This window comes from Acomys russatus, chromosome 4 (assembly GCF_903995435.1).
Source record: "Acomys russatus chromosome 4, mAcoRus1.1, whole genome shotgun sequence".
NCBI lineage: Eukaryota > Metazoa > Chordata > Mammalia > Rodentia > Muridae > Acomys > Acomys russatus.
Genome location: NC_067140.1, coordinates 28,896,547 through 28,914,503, shown reverse-complemented (window position 1 = coordinate 28,914,503; position 17,957 = coordinate 28,896,547). Strand labels below are relative to the sequence as shown.

Sequence of the window (17,957 nt, the reverse complement as noted above, 5' to 3'; positions counted from 1 at the left end):
ACTTTGGCACGATTTTCTCTTATGGCATGTGCCCAGAACATGCTTAAAACAGTTTGATTTTTTTTAAAAAATTGATTTGCATATAACTTTAGAGAGAACACCTATTGGTTAAAATGAGGAATACTGTGCTGTCTTTTCATGAGTATATGCTTCAGCTTTCAATAAAGGCTTTTCTATACACCAAAATATAATCTCAGGGAAGAATTACTGCATCTGAGAATATGTGCACAGTGGAAGTACAGAGCATGGGCCAGTGTGCGGTGCGTGTACAACACACTACACCATGAACAGAGCTTCCACTCCATTCATAGATTTCCCCCTTATAAAATGTGTATAATTCACGACTTTTTTGAGAGAGCTGGAGACACAGCTCAAAGGTAAAGCACTTGCCTGGTATGCTCAGTGCCCTAGGTTTGGTCCCAGCACTGCCTGCAAAACCAAACCAAACCAGTAATACTACCCAAAGCCCTTGAGGAAGAGCCTGCATGTGACGGCGAAAGCACACCTATGGGTATGTGTATATGTGCAAGGACGGGTACACCGCCACGGCGGCACGGGTCTTCCTTGCGGCAGGGCATCTAGTCCTAGGCCAGTTTGGCTTCCCATCTGGAGCTGGCCCTAGGCCGCAGTTTGTGCGTCTCTTTGGAGAGCCTGATGCCGTGAAGCCTGGTTTCTTACTCTGCACAAACAAGATAAAAGAGTTGAATTCACTTTCCGTTGCAGTTTCTGAGTCATTGTTAGGCTTGAGGTTGGCCTTATTAGATAGGGTTAAAAATACTTGCATTTCCTCCCCAAACACCAAATGGTCGACAGTGTGGCAGGACAGGGATGAGTCAAGCATTCGATCTAGTTTCTTAGCCAAGTAGAGGTGTATGGGCAACACTGTGATTGATCTGGGAAGGAGGCGGACTGTCTCTACAATCATCCACCAACACCACATAGAGAAAGAGAACCTTAGTGTGTCAAATGGCTGGCAGCCCCACATTTCCAACTCTGACATCTGACATGCTGTGGAAGGCAAACTGTGTTCCTCTTAGAAAAAGACTCCGCAGAAAAATTCAAGAAGATGGAGAAATGGTAACGGTCTGCCTGGCATTCATGCAGCTCGTTGGCGTTAACAGCTTCGCTTCCACATTACAGGCTCACCAGTGTGTTTTAGTTGTACTATGGATGCTGAGTGAGGAACGAGGACAGGCTCCTCGCTCACTAGCCGGCTACAACTTTTCTTGTATTTTCATTTATTTATCTATTATTACTATTAATAAAAATAATTATTATTATTAGTTTTTTTACTTTTTTTCAAGACAGAGTTTCTCTGTGTAGCCTTGGCTGTCCTAGAATCACTCTGTAGACCAGGCTGGCCTCGAATGGAGATTCTGTCTACCTCTGCCTCCTGAGTGCTAGGATTAAAGGAGTGAGCCACCACCACCTGGCTCGTACTTTATTGTTTACTAAAAAATAAGCTTTTTTATCTTGCCAGGTGTGGTGGTGCATACCTGTAATCCCAGCACTCAGAGAAGCAGAGGCAGGCAGTTCTCTGTGAGTTTGAGGCCAGCCTGGTCTACAAAGCCAGTCCAGGACAGCCAGGGCTACACAGAGAAACCTTGTCTCAAACAAAACAAAAACAAAAACAAACAAACAAACAAAAAAACCCCAAATCCAAAAAAAGCCCCACATTTTAATAATCTCTGTAAGAAATATTTTATCTATAATATAATAAACATAAAAGAAGGGCTTTCTACTGTGTGTTTGTGTGTGTACCAGAAGGGGCCAGCTCTCCTGGAATGGGATGGAAGGCTGTGAGTCTCCATGTGGGTGCTGGGAACAGAACTCAGGTCCTCTAGAAGAGCAATAAATGCCCTTAACTGCTGAGCCATCTCTCTGCTCCATAATATTTTTCTTTAGCTTAAGACTTGGCCTTTTGCTGGGGCAGTCTCTCAGCTGGCTTCTAACTTAACCCACCTCCTCTGCCATTGCATCTCTCTACATAGTCTCCAGCTCCGTCCGGGCTCCTTTCTGCGTCCTTCTCTGTCTTTCCATGTCTCCCTCTCATGTTTTGGGTTTTTTGAGACAGCGTCTCTCTACATAGTCCTGGCTATCCTGGAACTTACTATGTAGATCAATCACAGAGCTCCACCTATGTCTGCTGCCTCCTGGGTGCTGAGACTAAAGGCATATGCCACCAAGCCCAGGTTCCATAATTATTATTTTTGAAAGAAGGTCTCGGATGGAGTCCTGGATGGCCGCACATCCGCTGCCTGGCCCCGAGCTTATGATCCTTCTGCCTCAGCCTTCAATATCATTTAAACTTCCCTTAGCCTGGCTCTTCAGTTTGTCCAACTCCATGGTAATCCATGTGTCCTGTTACTCCTCCCTGAGGACCTTAGCTTTGGGACTCTGTCACTTACAGGTCACTTACATTCACATGGGTAAACGAGAGCATCTACCCAACAAGTAACCTAGGCAAAAAGACTTGTAGAACACCAGAGACTTCACGTGGGGAGGACTCTTCACTGGATGTCCAATTTACCTCAGCTAATGCAGAGGCTTCCCAACTTTGGTCTACCCGGACACACGTGAGGAATATCCTCCTGGCAGACCCAGAGCTTAAAGCCTACGCTGCTTTTCTTTTTTTCTTTTTTCTTTTTTTTTTTGAGACAGGGTCTCATTAGCTCCCTTAGCCTCCCAAGTGGCTAGAACTATAGGTGTGCCCCACCACACACAGCTAACCCAGGCTGTTTGAAAGGGAAGTTCACCAGTTGTTGCTGTGACTAACTGCAAGTGGGTGTGAGGGATGTTAATAGAAGGACACATTATAATTAATTCTACTGTTTTAGAAGGGTAAAAACTCACCAGTTTGGTTTGAACATTGGCCCACCTCCTCTGAATCTCACTGTGGTGGTGTTGGGAGGCTCGAGACCCTAAAAACTCAGAAATTTTAACTCTCACAGAGCTGGGCTATTTTGTGGGACTGTATTAATTACTGGAAAAATGTTACATAGTGAGGCTACTATGCCAAGGCACGGTGGCACACATCTTTAATCCCAGCACTTGGGAAGCAGAGGCAGGCACATCTCTAGGCCAGCCTGGACTACATAGCGAGTTCCACGGCAGCCAAGGCTATGTAGAAAGACCCTGTCTCAAAAAAATAAAAATAGGGGCTGGAGAGATGGCTCAGAGGTTAAGAGCACTGATTGCTCAATTCCCAGCAACCACATGGTGGCTCACAACCATCTATACTGTGATCTGGTGCTCTCTTCTGGTCTGCAGGTATGCATGCAGACAGAGCACTGTATACATAATAAATAAATAAATAATAAAAATAAAAATGAGGCTGCTCCTTGCAGTCTGATTGCACAGACCCTCTTATTTTTCTGGGATGTTAAGATGCAGCACAAGGCACTCACTACATGGGGCCATCTTGGACTCCAGAAACATGAGCAAACAAATACCTTTCCTTTACAAATTGCCTAGACTCAGGTACTCTGTTATAGCAACATAAAATGGACAAGCCCCCACTCGTAATGCTGGCTTTGAGGGGTATATACCAACCACAACTCTCCACGCATTAGCGTTACATATGCACCATCCCTGCCATGGATCTGCAAAGTGATGGCAGCCTAATAGATATGTGTTGAAATAAAATTCTTGATATCCAGAATTTAGCTCTGTGTGAGCTGTCTCTAGTCCTGTCTTCTCTTGGGGGCTGTGCCCAGAGTAGCCAGGTGGTTTGAGGCTGAGGGTACAAACTACCTTAGATGTTCACCTGGGCAGAACAGATCTGAGAAGGCAACACTGTGGACAATAGCACTACTCACCAAACCACACAGCCCACATGAAAATTAACCAAGCGGGGTGTGGCGGTGCACAGCTATAACTTTAGCACTTGGGAGGCAGAGGCAGGAATATGGTCAGAAGTCTTTGACACTAGTGAGGGCTATATGTTGAGAACCTGTCTCAAACAAAACAAAAAACACAATACACACACAAAACCAAACTAAAGCAAGAAAAGTAACTAAGACTAGCTGCTGGCATGCGGATGTACAAATGAGGTGAGTACCTGCGTTATTTCTTTGTTCTTAGGTAGAACCAGGCTGGTCAATGGTGGGTCCAGGGAGCTGCTTTTGTCTCTTCCACTTAACTGTTCAAAATAAATGAGTACATCCTCGCTAAGTTCTCCTTGTGAACACTGCGGGTATACTGACTACACGTTAGTCCTGTGGCTTTTGTTCATGCAGATTGGCTCATGAGGATAGTACAACAGAAGGAAGGCAAAGCACGCAAGAGTGACAACTCCGAGGAAGAGCATTGCTGTTTATTCAGTGCCCACTTCATGCCAGGCTCTGCTTACTCTCCCGTCTAGTGCTACAGCCACCGTCGCCTGCAGGTGTTAGCATCTCAGTGTTTCAGACCGGAAACTGAGCTCCCGGCTGAGTGAGTAACTCACACAATACAGAGTCCTCAGAAATGCTTAGGAGCCCAAGTGTTTTACGTTTCAGGTTTTTCCTCTCTGATTTTGGAATATGTGCATATACATATCAAGATATCTTAGAGATGGGATCTCGATTAATCATAAAATTTATGAATGTTTCATATGTGCACTTACATATACAGTCTGAAGGTATTTCGTTTATGTGTTGTGTGTGTGTAGTGTACGTGTACGCTAGTGTGTGTTGGCCAGAGTGACATCAGGTGTAGAGTTTCCTTCTAAACTTGAAGCCCATCAATTCACCAGGCTGGCTGACCAACAAGGCCCTGGGAGCCTCCTGTCTCTGCCTCCTCCACTGAGATGACGGTGTGTACTGCAAGCCTAGCTTTATGTGGTCGCTAGGGATCCGTGCGCGGGTGCTCCTGCTTCCTCAGCAAGGCCTTCACCCACTCAGCCAGCTCTCCAGCCGCCCGAAGGCAATTTTATAATACAAAATGTATTGTCTATTATTACTGTGTGTGTGTGTGTGTGTGTGTGTGTGTGTGTGTGTATAAGTGGGCAAATACGTGTATGGCACATGTGTGGAGGTCAGAGGACAACCCTTGGGAGTTGTTTCTTTCCTTCTGCTATGGACTCTGGGAATAAAATTTAGGTTGCAAGTTTGAGCAGCAAAAACCTTTATTCACTGACTGTCTCACTGACTTTTATATAATGTTTGTTAATATGCTTTGTTTGTTTTATTTTTCAAGACACGGTTTCTCTGTGTAACCCTGGCTGTCCTGGACTCACTTTGTAGACCAGGCTGGCCTCAAACTCACAGTGATCCACCTGCCTCTGCCTCCCGAGTGCTGGGATTAAAGGCGTGCGCCACCACGCCCAGCTTCAGTCTACTTCTTGTATCAAAACCTCTATGTGTGTGTGCATGTGTTTGCACATATATCTATCTGTATAAGTATATGTGTGTGTATACATATGTGTGTGTACATATGTGTGTGTGTGTGTATGTGTGTATAAATGTGTGCTATGTGTATACAGGTGCCTGTAGAGGCCAGAAGAGGCATTAGATCCTCTGGAGCTGGAGTTACACACAGTGTGAGCCACCTAATGTGGGTGCTGAGAACTGAACTCAGGTCCTCCCAAGAACACCAAGCACTCCTAACTGCTGAGCCATCTTTGCGGAACCTTTTCTTCCATATTTTGAGAAGGATCTTTCTAAGTCTCCGAGACTTGCCTTGAAATTGTGGTGCTTCTGTCTTAGTCTCTCACACGCTAGTATGACAGGCCTATGTCTCTATGCCTGGTTCAAAAGACAATTTTAAAGCAGTGCTGAGAACTGAGCTCAGAGCCTTGCACACGAGGCATGTTTCCTTCCCCTGAGCTCTGAAACCGACTCCCTTCCCCCCCTCCCCGTTTGGTGCTAGGTCTCATCTAGGACACCTTGGTCCCCTCGCTTCCACTTCCCAAGTGCTGGGATTACAGGTGTGTGCCAGCATATGCATGATCATCAGGGCTCCAGCTCAGAGACTCTACAGCACTGAACGCTGCCTGGGTGCCTGCTCGGCATGTGTCTTCCTCGGCAGCACCTGAGGTCTCTGAGGAAAAGACGGCATCCTGTTTACTGCCACCCTCCCGGTGTCCAGTGAAGGGCCTGCTGTCCAGGAAGCGCAAGACAGAGTCTGCTCACGTATGGATGCGTGTGTGATGCATGGGTAAGGAAAACAGCATCCTCTCATGGCCTTCATATAAAATCACACATCATCAATATTTGATACAAGATTTCAGCTTTCAATCCACAGCAATGTCAGCATCGTTGTCACCCCCAGGTAACATAACGGCTACTGCATCCTTCACTTAGTGGGACTGATGTGCTAATCGGAGAAATCAGAGAATCTGTGTCACAGAGAGTCAAGCAAAAATACTACCTCATTGAGACTTGGCTTTTCATTTCTCATTATTGAAGAACTAGAATCCTCTGGACTTTTCAAAAAAGTAGGCTGCTTTTGCAGAGTGGCCGTGAATCTTGCCCTTCCCTGCAAGGATTGAGTGAAAAGTTTTTCAGTTGATCCATTCCTTATCTACAGCGGATTCACCCAACAGCGGAACACTCCTGAGAGCACTCTCACTGTAGGAAGCATAGAGTCTAGGCAGGGTGGCAGCGGTGGGCACCGCCATACTACCACACTGTATTACCACTCTACAAACAAGGATGAGGGCCCCATCTCAACTGCCTGGCACTCTAGCTGAGCTCCAGCTAACATCCCGGCCCCCGCCCCCGCCCCGTTCTTGTGGGAATTTAGCCTTAGTCATAACCTGGACCTGCTGTGCCCGGGTGGCATAGAGTGGGGGACCCGTGCGTTGGGTGAGGCTGAAATCTCCTCAGACACATCACAGGACCCGAGGGAGGGCTCTGACCTCAAAACTGAAAGCACCCTTCTTCCCACCACCCCTTCCGGTTTGGGATAATCTCCAGCCCTGCCTCCTGCTTTGTTGGTGGAACAGGCAAGACAAACGGCGGCGGAAGCGAGGGGGCAGAGATCACTCACTGGGGCGTCTTCTGTTAATTTCAGCTCCTGCATCAAGTAATTCTTCTGGCACTGCTCATTCCGCTGTTTCCTAGTCCGAAGTCTCTTCTTTTTCGGCTTCTTTGACGCCGTCTTCTGATTCAACTGTTGCAGAAATTAGAGGGACACTGGTCAGAGGGGGTTGCAGAGTTCCACTCCTCCTCGCGCGCACCGCAGTCTTCGCGGAGGGGTCAGCGCGCAGGGTGGCCTGGCATGTGCTCCTTATTTACTGGTTTGGAGAATGAGCCAACAGTTCAGCCAAACCTGTTTCCAGGGGCTGTTCCCTATTTAACACGCCTGCCTCCCACAGATATACACTGCTACCGGAGGGGCGCCTGGATCAACACCCAAAGGCGTGTGATTTACACCACAGGCCAGGTGACTTATGATAACAAGGTCAGGTCCAGAGTGCTCTGATCGCTGACATGTGGCTAAAATAGTCAGCCTGGTATTATCACAAAGACGGTCCAGTGATTAGGCAAGAAGCATATGAAAGACGGAGTGAACGACTCCAGGGTAGGGTGACCAGCGGGGACATGATTGTGATTTTCTTTCCTTTCCTCTCTTTCTTTCTTTTTTTTTTTTCTTACTGGTGTTTGAAACCAGAAATTCACTCATACAAGGCAAGAGCTTGTTGCACTCCCAGGACTAGCGCTGTATTTTCTGAGATTCTAGGACAGTTGGAACATTTCCCCTGTTATCTAGTGTTATGGCATTTAAGGGTTGGGTTTTATTGTTGTTTTAAGACAGGATTTCTCTGTGTGGCCTTTGCTGTCTTGGACTCACTTTGTAGACCATGCTGGCCTCAAAATCACAGTGATCCACCTACCTCTGCCTCTGGGTGCTGGGATTAAAGGTGTGCATCACCCACACCAGCCTTTTTTTTTTTTAAGTTTCAAAAACTTTTTAAAAGTCTTGGGTGTATACAAGAATCAGTGCGATCTTACCTCGTCTGCTACACGCAGTAGATGAACAGGAAGACCATCTGAGAGGGAGCTGTCAGAGCCACTTGTGCTATTATCAAAAGGGAAAAAAAGACAAGAACTATTATTAAAGGAGGCAGAGGTGCCCAGTGTGGTGGCGCACGCCTTTAATCCCAGCGCTCTGGAGGCAGAGGTAAGTGGATTGCTGTGAGTTCGAGGCCAGCCAGGTCTACAAAGTGAGTCCAGGACAGCCAAGGCTACACAGAGAAACCCTGTCTCAAAAAACAAATAAAACAAAACAAGATCTTTGCCAGGCATGGTGGCACACTCCTTTAATCCCTGCACTCGGGAGGCAGAAGCAGGTGGATCTCTGTAAGCTCAAGGCCAGCCTGGTCTACAAAGGTGAGCATAGGACAGCCAAGGTTCCACAGAAAAACCCTGTCTCGAAAAACCAAACAAACAAACAAAAAGGAGGCAGAGGCTCTGCACCACAGAGTTCACCATCAGCAGAGCAAAGCAAAGACTGGCAGATGGGCAAAGATGCGCTGGCCAAGGGTGAGAGTGACCGTGAAACATGCAGGGTGCAGCCCTAGAGACTGTGATTTCCCTGAGAGCTGAGGCTTTTCCTTCTTTGTTTCTTGTGAGCTGATACTAATCCCCAAAAGCCAGGATTCTACCAGGGGAAACATGCTGAGTGTACAGATAAATAAGTGTGGTCAATAATGAGCAGGCTAAACAACATAAAAATTACTTCAGAAACTTTTAGCCAGGAGTCCTGGTGCACAATGTAACGGCAGCACGTGGGACACTGAACCAGGAGGGCTGCTGGGTGTGAGCCCAACCTGGGGCGCTGGAGAGATGGCTCAGCCGCTAACGGCTAGGCTCACAAGCAAAAAATATGAGAGTCCAACCTGGGCTATAGTGGAAACCTGTCTCAGTAAAGAAAAGCAAACTGGATGTGGTGGCGTGTATCTTTAAATGCCAGTACTCCAGAAGCAGAGGCAAGTGGATTTCTCTGGATTTGAGGCCAGCCTTGTTTACATAGTGAATTCCAGGCCAGTCAGGTCTACATCGTGAGCCTCTGTCTCAAAAAGTCAAAAAAAGAAACAAAAACAACAGAAACAAACATACAACACACGGGGGTGGGGGTGGGGGTGGGTGGAGTGAGTGTACTGGCTGCTCTTTCAGAGGGTCCCAGCTCAGTTCCCAATGCCCACATGGTAGTTCATGCCTTTCTGCCATTCCAGTTCGAGAGACTTCTATGCCTTCTTTAACCTCTGTTGTCACTGCATGAATGTGATACACATGTATACATGAAGGAAAACACATAGCCACATAATATAAAATAAATTTTAAATGTTTGTTTGAGGGAAGGATGCTTAGAGGCTGAATCCAGATGCCAAGCAGGCTGTTTACCAGTGAGCGACATCATCACTGGCCCTGGATTACTTTTATTTTTTATTTTTATTTTATTTTATTTTTTGGTTTTTCGAGACAGGGTTTCTCTTATAGTCCTGAACGGTCCTGGACTTGCTTTGTAGACCAGGCTGGCCTCGAACTCACAGAGATCTGCCTGCCTTTGCCTCCCGAGTGCTGAGATTAAAGGTGTGCGCCAGCATGCTCCAAGTTCTGCGTGTACATGGAGGCTAATCTAAAATCTTCCTCCACAAACTCCCTCCCTCTCTTTCTTGCAAGGACTGCAATGAGCAGCAATTCAGTTAAACTTTTCATCATATCACGTGTGTCTACTCTTCCTGGAATATATGGTGTACTGTATCTGAGCATTACACTGTATAACAGAGGCTCCAGAAAGTGTCTTCATAGCGGGCCAGGGGAGCATGCCTGCAATCTCACCACTAGAGGAGGCAGAGGCAGGAGGAGTTTGAGGCCAGCCTGGTCTACAAAGTGAGTCCAGGACAGCTAAGTACACAGAGAAACCCTGTCTCAAAAAAAAACAAAAACAAAAACCACAACAACAACAACAAAACAAAAAAAGGAAAAAAGGTGTCTGTAGGGTCTGTGGAATGGTTTAGTAGGTAAAAGTGCCTGATGCCCTGAGTTCAGTTCCCAGAAATATTAGTGGAAAGAGACAACGTGCTCCTGAAAGCTATCCTCCTACACACACACACACACACACACACACACACCTCCCTGAATAATAATAATAATAATAATAATAATAATAATAATAATAACAACAACAACAACAACAACAACAATAAATTTAAAATAAAAAAGTGTATTGGGTACAAAACTAAAATTTCACAGGGGAAGAAAATACATTTCAAACAACTTCCCAGCCCTTCACTCCTTCTGCTCCCTCCCATCAGTGGGCCATGAGGAGTGTCCCACCACAGCAGAGCAGAAAGACAGCTCTGTCTCCTGTGACCTAATTTCCAATATGCTGTTTTCAAAGGCTTCTCCTTTGAGGCTGCTGGACAATAGGCGCTCTAGTCCCTTTGGAGATAACAGACTACTTTAGCAACTAGGGTATCAAGGCATTAGCTGTAGCATGTCCCAGAAAGTGTCAACCATGTGTGCGCACACAGAGCAAACTCACCATCCCTAGCTCGCTTTCGTGTGCAATTGTGAGAATGGACAGGTAAGCCCCAGGGAGGCTTGTGACTTTGGACTTTCTGGTAGAAGCGGTGGCAAACTGTTTCTTCTGTTTTTCAGCTAGATACAGCAGTGTTCCTGCTGAGTCTGGCTATCTCTGCCTTTGGCTCTCCTGGGCTCTATATATCGCACAGGAGGTGTGAGCTGACACACACAGGATGTTTTGTTTTCAGGCTGCAAATAGAGAGGGGCTAGTGCAGTGGGCCGAGGGAGAGCGGAGGGGGTAATGAGTTAATGGGGCACCCTGCATTGTCTTATGCTGTGGCTTGCTTTTTTTTTTTTTTTTTTTTTTTTTTAACAGAATCGTCTGTGGGACTGGTTCAGCAGAACTGCTTAGGTGCAATTCTCAAAGAGCGACCTAGAGTGGGTGGAATAGCCACACCCTTCCAACTGTCTTGCAAAGATGGAAGACTCCAAGCCCAGCCCCACAGCCTTTGAAGACTCACTCTGGCAGCCAGAGGCACCTTGCCCAGTAAGGTAGAGTAAGGGTGTTGTTATTCCTGCCCACCCATGAAGAAGAGCAAACATGAAGTTGAAAAGGAAAAATATGAGTGGGAATAAGGAATGAGTGGGAGAGGAGAGAATGGTGGTTGGGTTTAAATAAAATACAGTATATGCTGCACAGGTGAGATGGTGCAAAGATTGAGAGCACTGGCTGCTCTGTGGGGCCCCTGTTCGGTTCCCGGCTCCCACGTGGAGGCCCACAACTGTGGGTAAATCCAGTTCTGGGGATCTGACACCCTTTTCTAGCCTCCACGGACACCAAGAATATGTGTGATACATATACAAGATGCAGGTAAAAAAATTCATACATATAAAGTAAAAAGAAACCTTTTAAAAATTAAATGAAATAGTAAAAGCGTTAATAAACAAAATACACCCCCAGGCATAATTGTGGTTGTGGCTAGGCTATTAGGTTTGTGTTTTTGCTGCCTGTAGGTGAGTATAGGTCTCTTGGACAGTCACCTCAGTGAGACCCAGAACCTCAGACAAGAGCTCTGTGGTGGAATAGAAAAGACTACTTCCTTGTCTTCTCCATTGTTCTGGTCCCCGAACAGGACCTTTGTGGGTTTCTTGTCTCATTTTAGGATGCAGCAGTGGGTCCAACTGGGATCTGAGAAGGCTGAGAAATATTGAGGGGCCAATGGCCTTACCATCAAGACATCCAACTGCTTTGACCACAACAGGATCTAAGTACCTGAGAGGCCTGCCCAGTTGCTAGGTTGGGCTTGGGAAGCCCCGGCTTCCTCACCTCTTTTTGCTAGTCTGCCTCTTTGCTGAGCATGTGATTAAGACTGTAAGACTGGGGGCTGGAGAGATGGCTCAGCGGTCAAGAGCACTGACTGCTTTTCCAGAGGTCTTGAGTTCAATTCCCAGCAACCACATGGTGGCTCACAACCACCCACAATGAGATCTGGTGTCCTCCTCTGGCATGCAGGTGTACATGCAGGCAGAATACTGTATACATAATAAATAAATAAATATTAAAAAAAAAAAAAAAAGACTGTAAGACTGAAACCAGCCTAGAGCCAGTCAGTTTGACACCTCCTTCAACCACAGTGAATATTTTGTCCTAAATTACTACCACTTTTCGTTTGTGTTATTACAAGAGCTGCTTTTGTTTTGCTTTTGAGATATGGTGTGTTGGTTTGAATGAGAACGGCCCTCATAGGCTCATATATTGGGCCTCAGTTAGTGGAATTGTTTGGAAAGGGTTAGGAGACGTGGCCTTGTTGGAGGAGGTGTGTCACTGGAAGAGGAATTGAGGTTTCAAAGGACAGAAGCCATTCACAGTGTCTCTTTCTGCCTCCCACTTGTGGATCAAGATATGAGCTCTTGAGCCAGGTGTAGTGGCACAGGTCTTTAATTCCAGGCTCAGAGGCAGAGACAGGGGGATCTCTATGAATTCAAGGCTAGCTTTGTCTATGCAGTAAGCTCCAGGACAGCCAGAATGGTATAGTGAGACCTTGTCTCAAACAAAACAAGATAAAGGAAAAACAAACAAACAAAAAAGATGGACCTCTCAGCTGTTCTTGCCACCGTGCCTTTGCTCAGCCATCATGGACTCTAACCCTCTGAAATAAACACTTGCTCATGGTGTTTTGTTACAGCGATAAAAAAGTAACTAAGACACAAGGTCTCTCTCTACAGCTCTGGCTTTCCTAGAACTCACTATGTCAATCAAGCTGGGCTTGTACCTACAGAGATCTACCTACAACTCCCTCCAGAGTGATGGGATTAAAGGCATCTGCTACCACACCTGGCCCAGGTCTCAGGATATAGTCATGCTTTCAATCTGCTTGGACAATGCCTTTCATCCAGCAGAAGCAGACAGAGCTCTGTGAGACTCAGGCCAGCTAGGGCCTTGTCTAGATAGATAGATAGATAGATAGATAGATAGATAGATAAAGAGGACAGTGTCCCATGCTTTTCTTTAAAGTCCAGTCTGTCTGCTTCTGTCTCCCAAATCCTGGGATCAAGGATGTATTACCAATCCCAGATTTTCTTTGAAATGAAGAGTATTACCTGGATTCAATGTCAGACAAAGGGATGTCACTCCAGTTCCTTTCTAAGTCTCCAAGGCTATTGAATTTTTTGTGGATTTCTTGTTGTAAGAGCTCCTTAAGCTCTTGCAGGCACTGGGTGTACTAGAACAGAGAGAAAAACAGTTTTATAATCTAGTCATGAAATGGTTTTGTGTGTATGCTGAAAGGCATTTAATTTGTTGGTGGGGTAAGCTAGCTATGAGCCCTTCTACTGAGGACACAGTAACAGGGAAGTTACATCGGCCACAGAAGTAAGACCGTTTTAAAGCAGAAGATCAGTGAGCACTGCCTTTGCCACTTTTCTCTGGCCATAGCTCACCCTGCAATTGTTTCATTTATTTCCCTGAGTTGCAAGCAAGGTGCAGTGGTTTGATGGAAAATGGCCCCCATAGGCTCATAGGGAGTGGCACTGTTAGGAGGTGTGGCTTTGTAGGAGGAAGTGTGGCGTTCACTTCCCGCTGCCAGCTGAACCAGATGCAGACCCCTCGGCTCCTTCTCCAGCACCATGTCTGCCCGCGTGCTGCCGTGTTTCCCACCTTTACAGTCATGGACTAAAACCTCTGAAACTGTAAGCCAGCCCCAGTCAAATGTTTTCCTTTTTAAGAGTTGCCACGCTCATGGTGTCTCTGCACGGCAATAAAATGCTGACTAGGACGGAAGGAATAGTTACACTGGCGTTGTTGTCGTTTTCACTTTGGCCCATGGCGAGGGTGGCTATGGTAAAGATGTAAGTCCGTAGGAGAGTGCTTGCCTCACACGAGCAAGGAGGCCTTGTGCTCCATGTCCAGTACCGCGGGGAGAAGGGAAGTGCTGACCCAACAGTCCTTTTATCTCTTTTCTTTTGTCCTTTTATTCCTTTATCAAGCTTTGCACCCAAGGTAGCGCATATCAAGCCAACACTGACACAGGACCATGAGTGAGGGAATCAGAAACAAACACTGGGAGACCAAGGCTAAGGGAACCTTCGTGCGTCAGGGCTCAGGCAGGCTTGAGAACGCTTACAGTGGAGGGGAAGGATAAGACTTAAAAAAAAACTGAGGACACAAAAAGGAGAAAGCAAGTAATGAGGCCCAGCTTTGCTTAGGCAAGCTGCCAGCAGAGAGGGCGGAGCCAGCGCTGCCACCGGTAAGCCTGTAAGTTGGAGAGAGGAACACCCAAGGATGGCCTCCTCCTCCTAGCTGGAGTATGACATGTTACCATTTGTTGACAGTTTACAGACTAGAGGCTCTATTTTCTCTGGTGATTAAAAATAAATAAATAAGTAAATAAAACAGACCACCATCTTTTCGTGGTGTCACCATGGTGCGCATGAACGTCCTGGCAGATGCTCTCAAGAGCATCAACAACGCCGAGAAGAGAGGCAAACGCCAGGTCCTCATCAGGCCGTGCTCCAAAGTCATCGTCCACTTCCTGACTGTGATGATGAAGCAAGGCTACCTCGGTGACTTTGAGATCATTGATGACCACAGAGCTGGGGAAATTGTTGTGAACCTCACAGGCAGGCTGAACAAGTGTGGCGTGATCAGCTCTAGATTTGATGTGCAATTCAAGGACCTAGAAAAATGGCAGAACAATCTGCTCCTGTCCTGTCAGTTTGGCTTCATTGTACTGACAACCTCAGCTGGCATCATGGACCATGAAGAAGCAAGACGAAAACACACAGGAGGGAAAATCCTGGGATTCCTTTTCTAGAGATATAAAACATAAATAAAAAGCCTCCGTGGACTGTGGGGAAAAAACATCAGATAAAAATAATATTAAGAGGAAAACAAAGATCATCTGGGTGGACTCTGGACCTATGTTAAACACAGTAGAGTAGTGGTACCACATTTCTTTTTTCTTTTTTTAAGATTTATTTATTTATTATGTATACAATGTTCTGCCTGCACACACACCTGCAGGCCAGAAGAGGGCATCAGATCTCATTAGAGATGGTTGTGAGCCACCATGTGGTGGCTGGGAATTGAACTCAGGACCTCTGGAAAAACAGCCAGTGCTCTTAACCTCTGAGCCATCACTACAGGCTGGTACCACATTTCTTGAAACTCCATTTTTACCTTGGTTTGGTCAGGATCACAGAAATCCAGAATAGTGTCACAGACATGATAACCTAGGGACTTCAGGTCCTCAACGGTAAAGTGAGTGTCTCTTTTACTGCCTGGCAAAAACAAAAAACAAAAACAAACAAGCAAACATTTCTTATTAGGTCCCCTCCCCCCATGGGGCGGAGAGATGGCTTAGCAGTTAAGAGCATTTGCTGGTTTTTTTTTTTTTTTTTTTTTTTTTTTTGGTTTTTCGAGACAGGCTGTCTGTCCTGGACCCGCTTTGTAGACCAGGCTGGCCTCGAACTCACAGCGGTCCACCTGCCTCTGCCTCCCGAGTGCTGGGATTATAGGCGTGCGCCACCACAGCCAGCTCATTTGCTGTTCTTGCAGAGGACCCAGGTTAGGGACCCTGCACCCACATGGTGGCTTACAATCATCCATAACCCCAGTTCTAGGGGGCCTCTGCCTCCCAAGTGCTGGGATTAAAGGTGTGCACCACCACGCCAAGCACATTCTTAGCCACTTCTTAGCCACTATTCTCTCTCCAGCCCTACATCTTTTATTTTTAAACTATTTACACTTATTTTATTAACATGAAGCCTTTTTTCTGTGTGTCTGTACCACGTGTGTGCCTGATGACTTTGGAGGTCACAAGAGGGTGTCAGGTCCCCTGGAACTGGGATTACAGATGGTTGTGAGTGCTTGGGTGCTGGGACCCAAACCCAGATCCTCTCCAAGAAGAGTAAGTGGTCTTAACAATTGAGCCGTCTTTCCAGCCTTCTAAATCTTACAGGCTAAATGCAAATCTAATTTGTGAGTAGCTTTTTAGAAAAATACCAGCTAGGTGGTGGTGGCACATGCCTTTAATGCCAGCACTGTGAGTTCGAGGCCAGCCTGGTCTACAGAGTGAGTTCCAGGACAGCCAAGGCTACACAGAGAAATCCTGTCTCAAAAAAACAAAACACACACACACACACACACACACACACACACACACAAAACCACAAAAAAAACAAAAACTAAAAAAAAGAAAAAGAAAAAAAGAGAAAAGAAATAGGGCTGGAGAGATGGCCCAGTATTAATAGTGCTTTACACAGGACCCAAGTTTGGCTCCCAGCACCCACACTGGGTCACTCACAACTGCCTGTAACTCCAGCTCCAGGGACTTCTGACCACTGCAGGTAATTGCACACACAGGTACACACACACACACACACACAGACACCACAGACACCCCACACACAGACACTGTATACACACACACACACACACACCCCACAGACACACATAGACACACACACAATATTCACACAGACACAGACATACACAACACACACGAATAAAAATTAAAAATAAATTCAAAATACCACCTCTTGTTCTTCCTAGCTTTAGTTTGGTTCAGAAGATTTTTTTTTCGAGACAGGGGTTCTCCATGTAGCCTTGGCTGTCCTGGACTCACTCTGTAGACCAGGCTGGCCTCAATCTCACAGTGATCCACCTGCCTCTGCCTCCCGAGTGCTGGGATTAAAGGCATGTACCACCACTCCTGGCAAGAATTTTTTTTTTTGGAGACAGGATTTCTCTGTGTAGCTTTGACTGTCCTGGACTCACTTTGTGGACCAGGCTGGACTCCAACTTGCTGCAATCTGCCTGCTTCTGCCTCCCAAGTGCTGGGATTACAGGCAGTATACCACCCAGTTGCAGAAGAATCTTTGACAATAAAAAAGTTCACTATTGTAATGGATTATCAAGTTCTTTTTTTTTTTTTTCCAAGACAGGGTTTCTCTGTGTAGCCCTGGTTGTCCTGGAACTCTCTCTGTAGACCAGGCTAGCCTCGAACTCACAGTGATCCACGTGCCTCTGCCTCCCACGTGCTGGGATTAAAGGCGTGTGCCACCACACCTTCTCAAGTTTTTTTTTTAAAGATTTATTTATTTATTATGTATACAGTGTTCTGTCTGCATGTACAGATGGCGCTAGATCTATTACAGATGGTTGTGAGCCACCATGTGGTTGCTGGGAATTGAACTCAGAACCTTTGGAAGAGCAGACAGTGCTCTTAACCTCTGAGCCATCTCTCCAGCCCCCTCAAGTTCTTTTAAGATTATTCTGGTTTAAGTTTGTGGCAGGTCCCGCCTGGTACAGCAGTATTCATATTCAGGTACTGTTGTTGTCACTTTGAGGGGCCGTGAGTTTCACAGAAGTTAAATAAGTGACCCACGGGCACAGACGGAATAAAAGCAGCTGGAAGTCAAGACTGAATCTTCCCAGCTCCAGGTCTGAGGAAACACTACGATGTGCACTGTGTCCCACGCACTTGTGTTTAGGGGACCCCAAGGCCAGTGAGGAATTCCTCCCTCCACAGTGGCGCCTCCTCCAGCTCTCCCAAGCCCGTCACACCCCCAGACGCTGAGCCTGGCTCTCCCTTGCCAGGCTCGCCTCTTACCCAGGGTGGACCCGCCAAAGGTGGACTCTATGGTGTAGCTGTTTGTGATGCCCATGCGCCACATCACGACTCTTCCTGTTCCTTCTTTGCACTTCTGGACCTTAAAGTTACAGCTGTTGAAAGAGAACTAAGAAGAGACCCGCATTCTCCGTTAACTGCATAAAGTGGCAAATACAAGGTGTCTAAGAGTCATAGACAGGAGACAAGAACGGCGCGTCAGGCTTCCTACGCATTGTTCCCTAACGTGTATCCCATACGACGCTGATTTTGGGAGACATCAAGGGTGATGGTGGGCGAGGAGCTCTGTGGTCGCCTTGGTTGGGGAGATAACAGGCCTTCTAGCATTTCAGGTGCAAAGAAACAGATAATTCTACTTTCTGCCTTTACTTGT

At 46.4% G+C, this 17,957-nt stretch overlaps 2 protein-coding genes across 2 annotated transcripts in view; one reads left to right on the top strand and one right to left on the bottom strand.

Moving 5' to 3' along the window:
* Window positions 1–214: 214 nt before the first annotated feature.
* Agbl2 (AGBL carboxypeptidase 2) overlaps window positions 215–17,957 on the bottom strand; it is a 41,864-nt gene continuing 24,121 nt past the window's right edge. Inside the window, 8 exon segments of the mRNA XM_051144070.1 lie at window positions 215–679; window positions 4,061–4,141; window positions 6,352–6,459; window positions 6,973–7,095; window positions 7,938–8,004; window positions 13,056–13,177; window positions 15,133–15,233; window positions 17,567–17,693. Coding sequence (XP_051000027.1) covers window positions 506–679; window positions 4,061–4,141; window positions 6,352–6,459; window positions 6,973–7,095; window positions 7,938–8,004; window positions 13,056–13,177; window positions 15,133–15,233; window positions 17,567–17,693 — 903 coding nt within the window. The 3' untranslated portion in view covers window positions 215–505.
* On the top strand, window positions 14,365–14,800 carry LOC127187861 (40S ribosomal protein S15a-like). The gene has a single exon (XM_051144069.1). It carries the CDS (start codon window positions 14,375–14,377, stop codon window positions 14,765–14,767), a length of 393 nt encoding a protein of 130 aa, XP_051000026.1. The 5' UTR covers window positions 14,365–14,374; the 3' UTR covers window positions 14,768–14,800.

Bases quoted from the DNA above. Each gene is read 5' to 3' on its own strand.
- LOC127187861 (XM_051144069.1), top strand. From the start codon at position 14,375: ATGGTGCGCATGAACGTCCTGGCAGATGCTCTCAAGAGCATCAACAAC.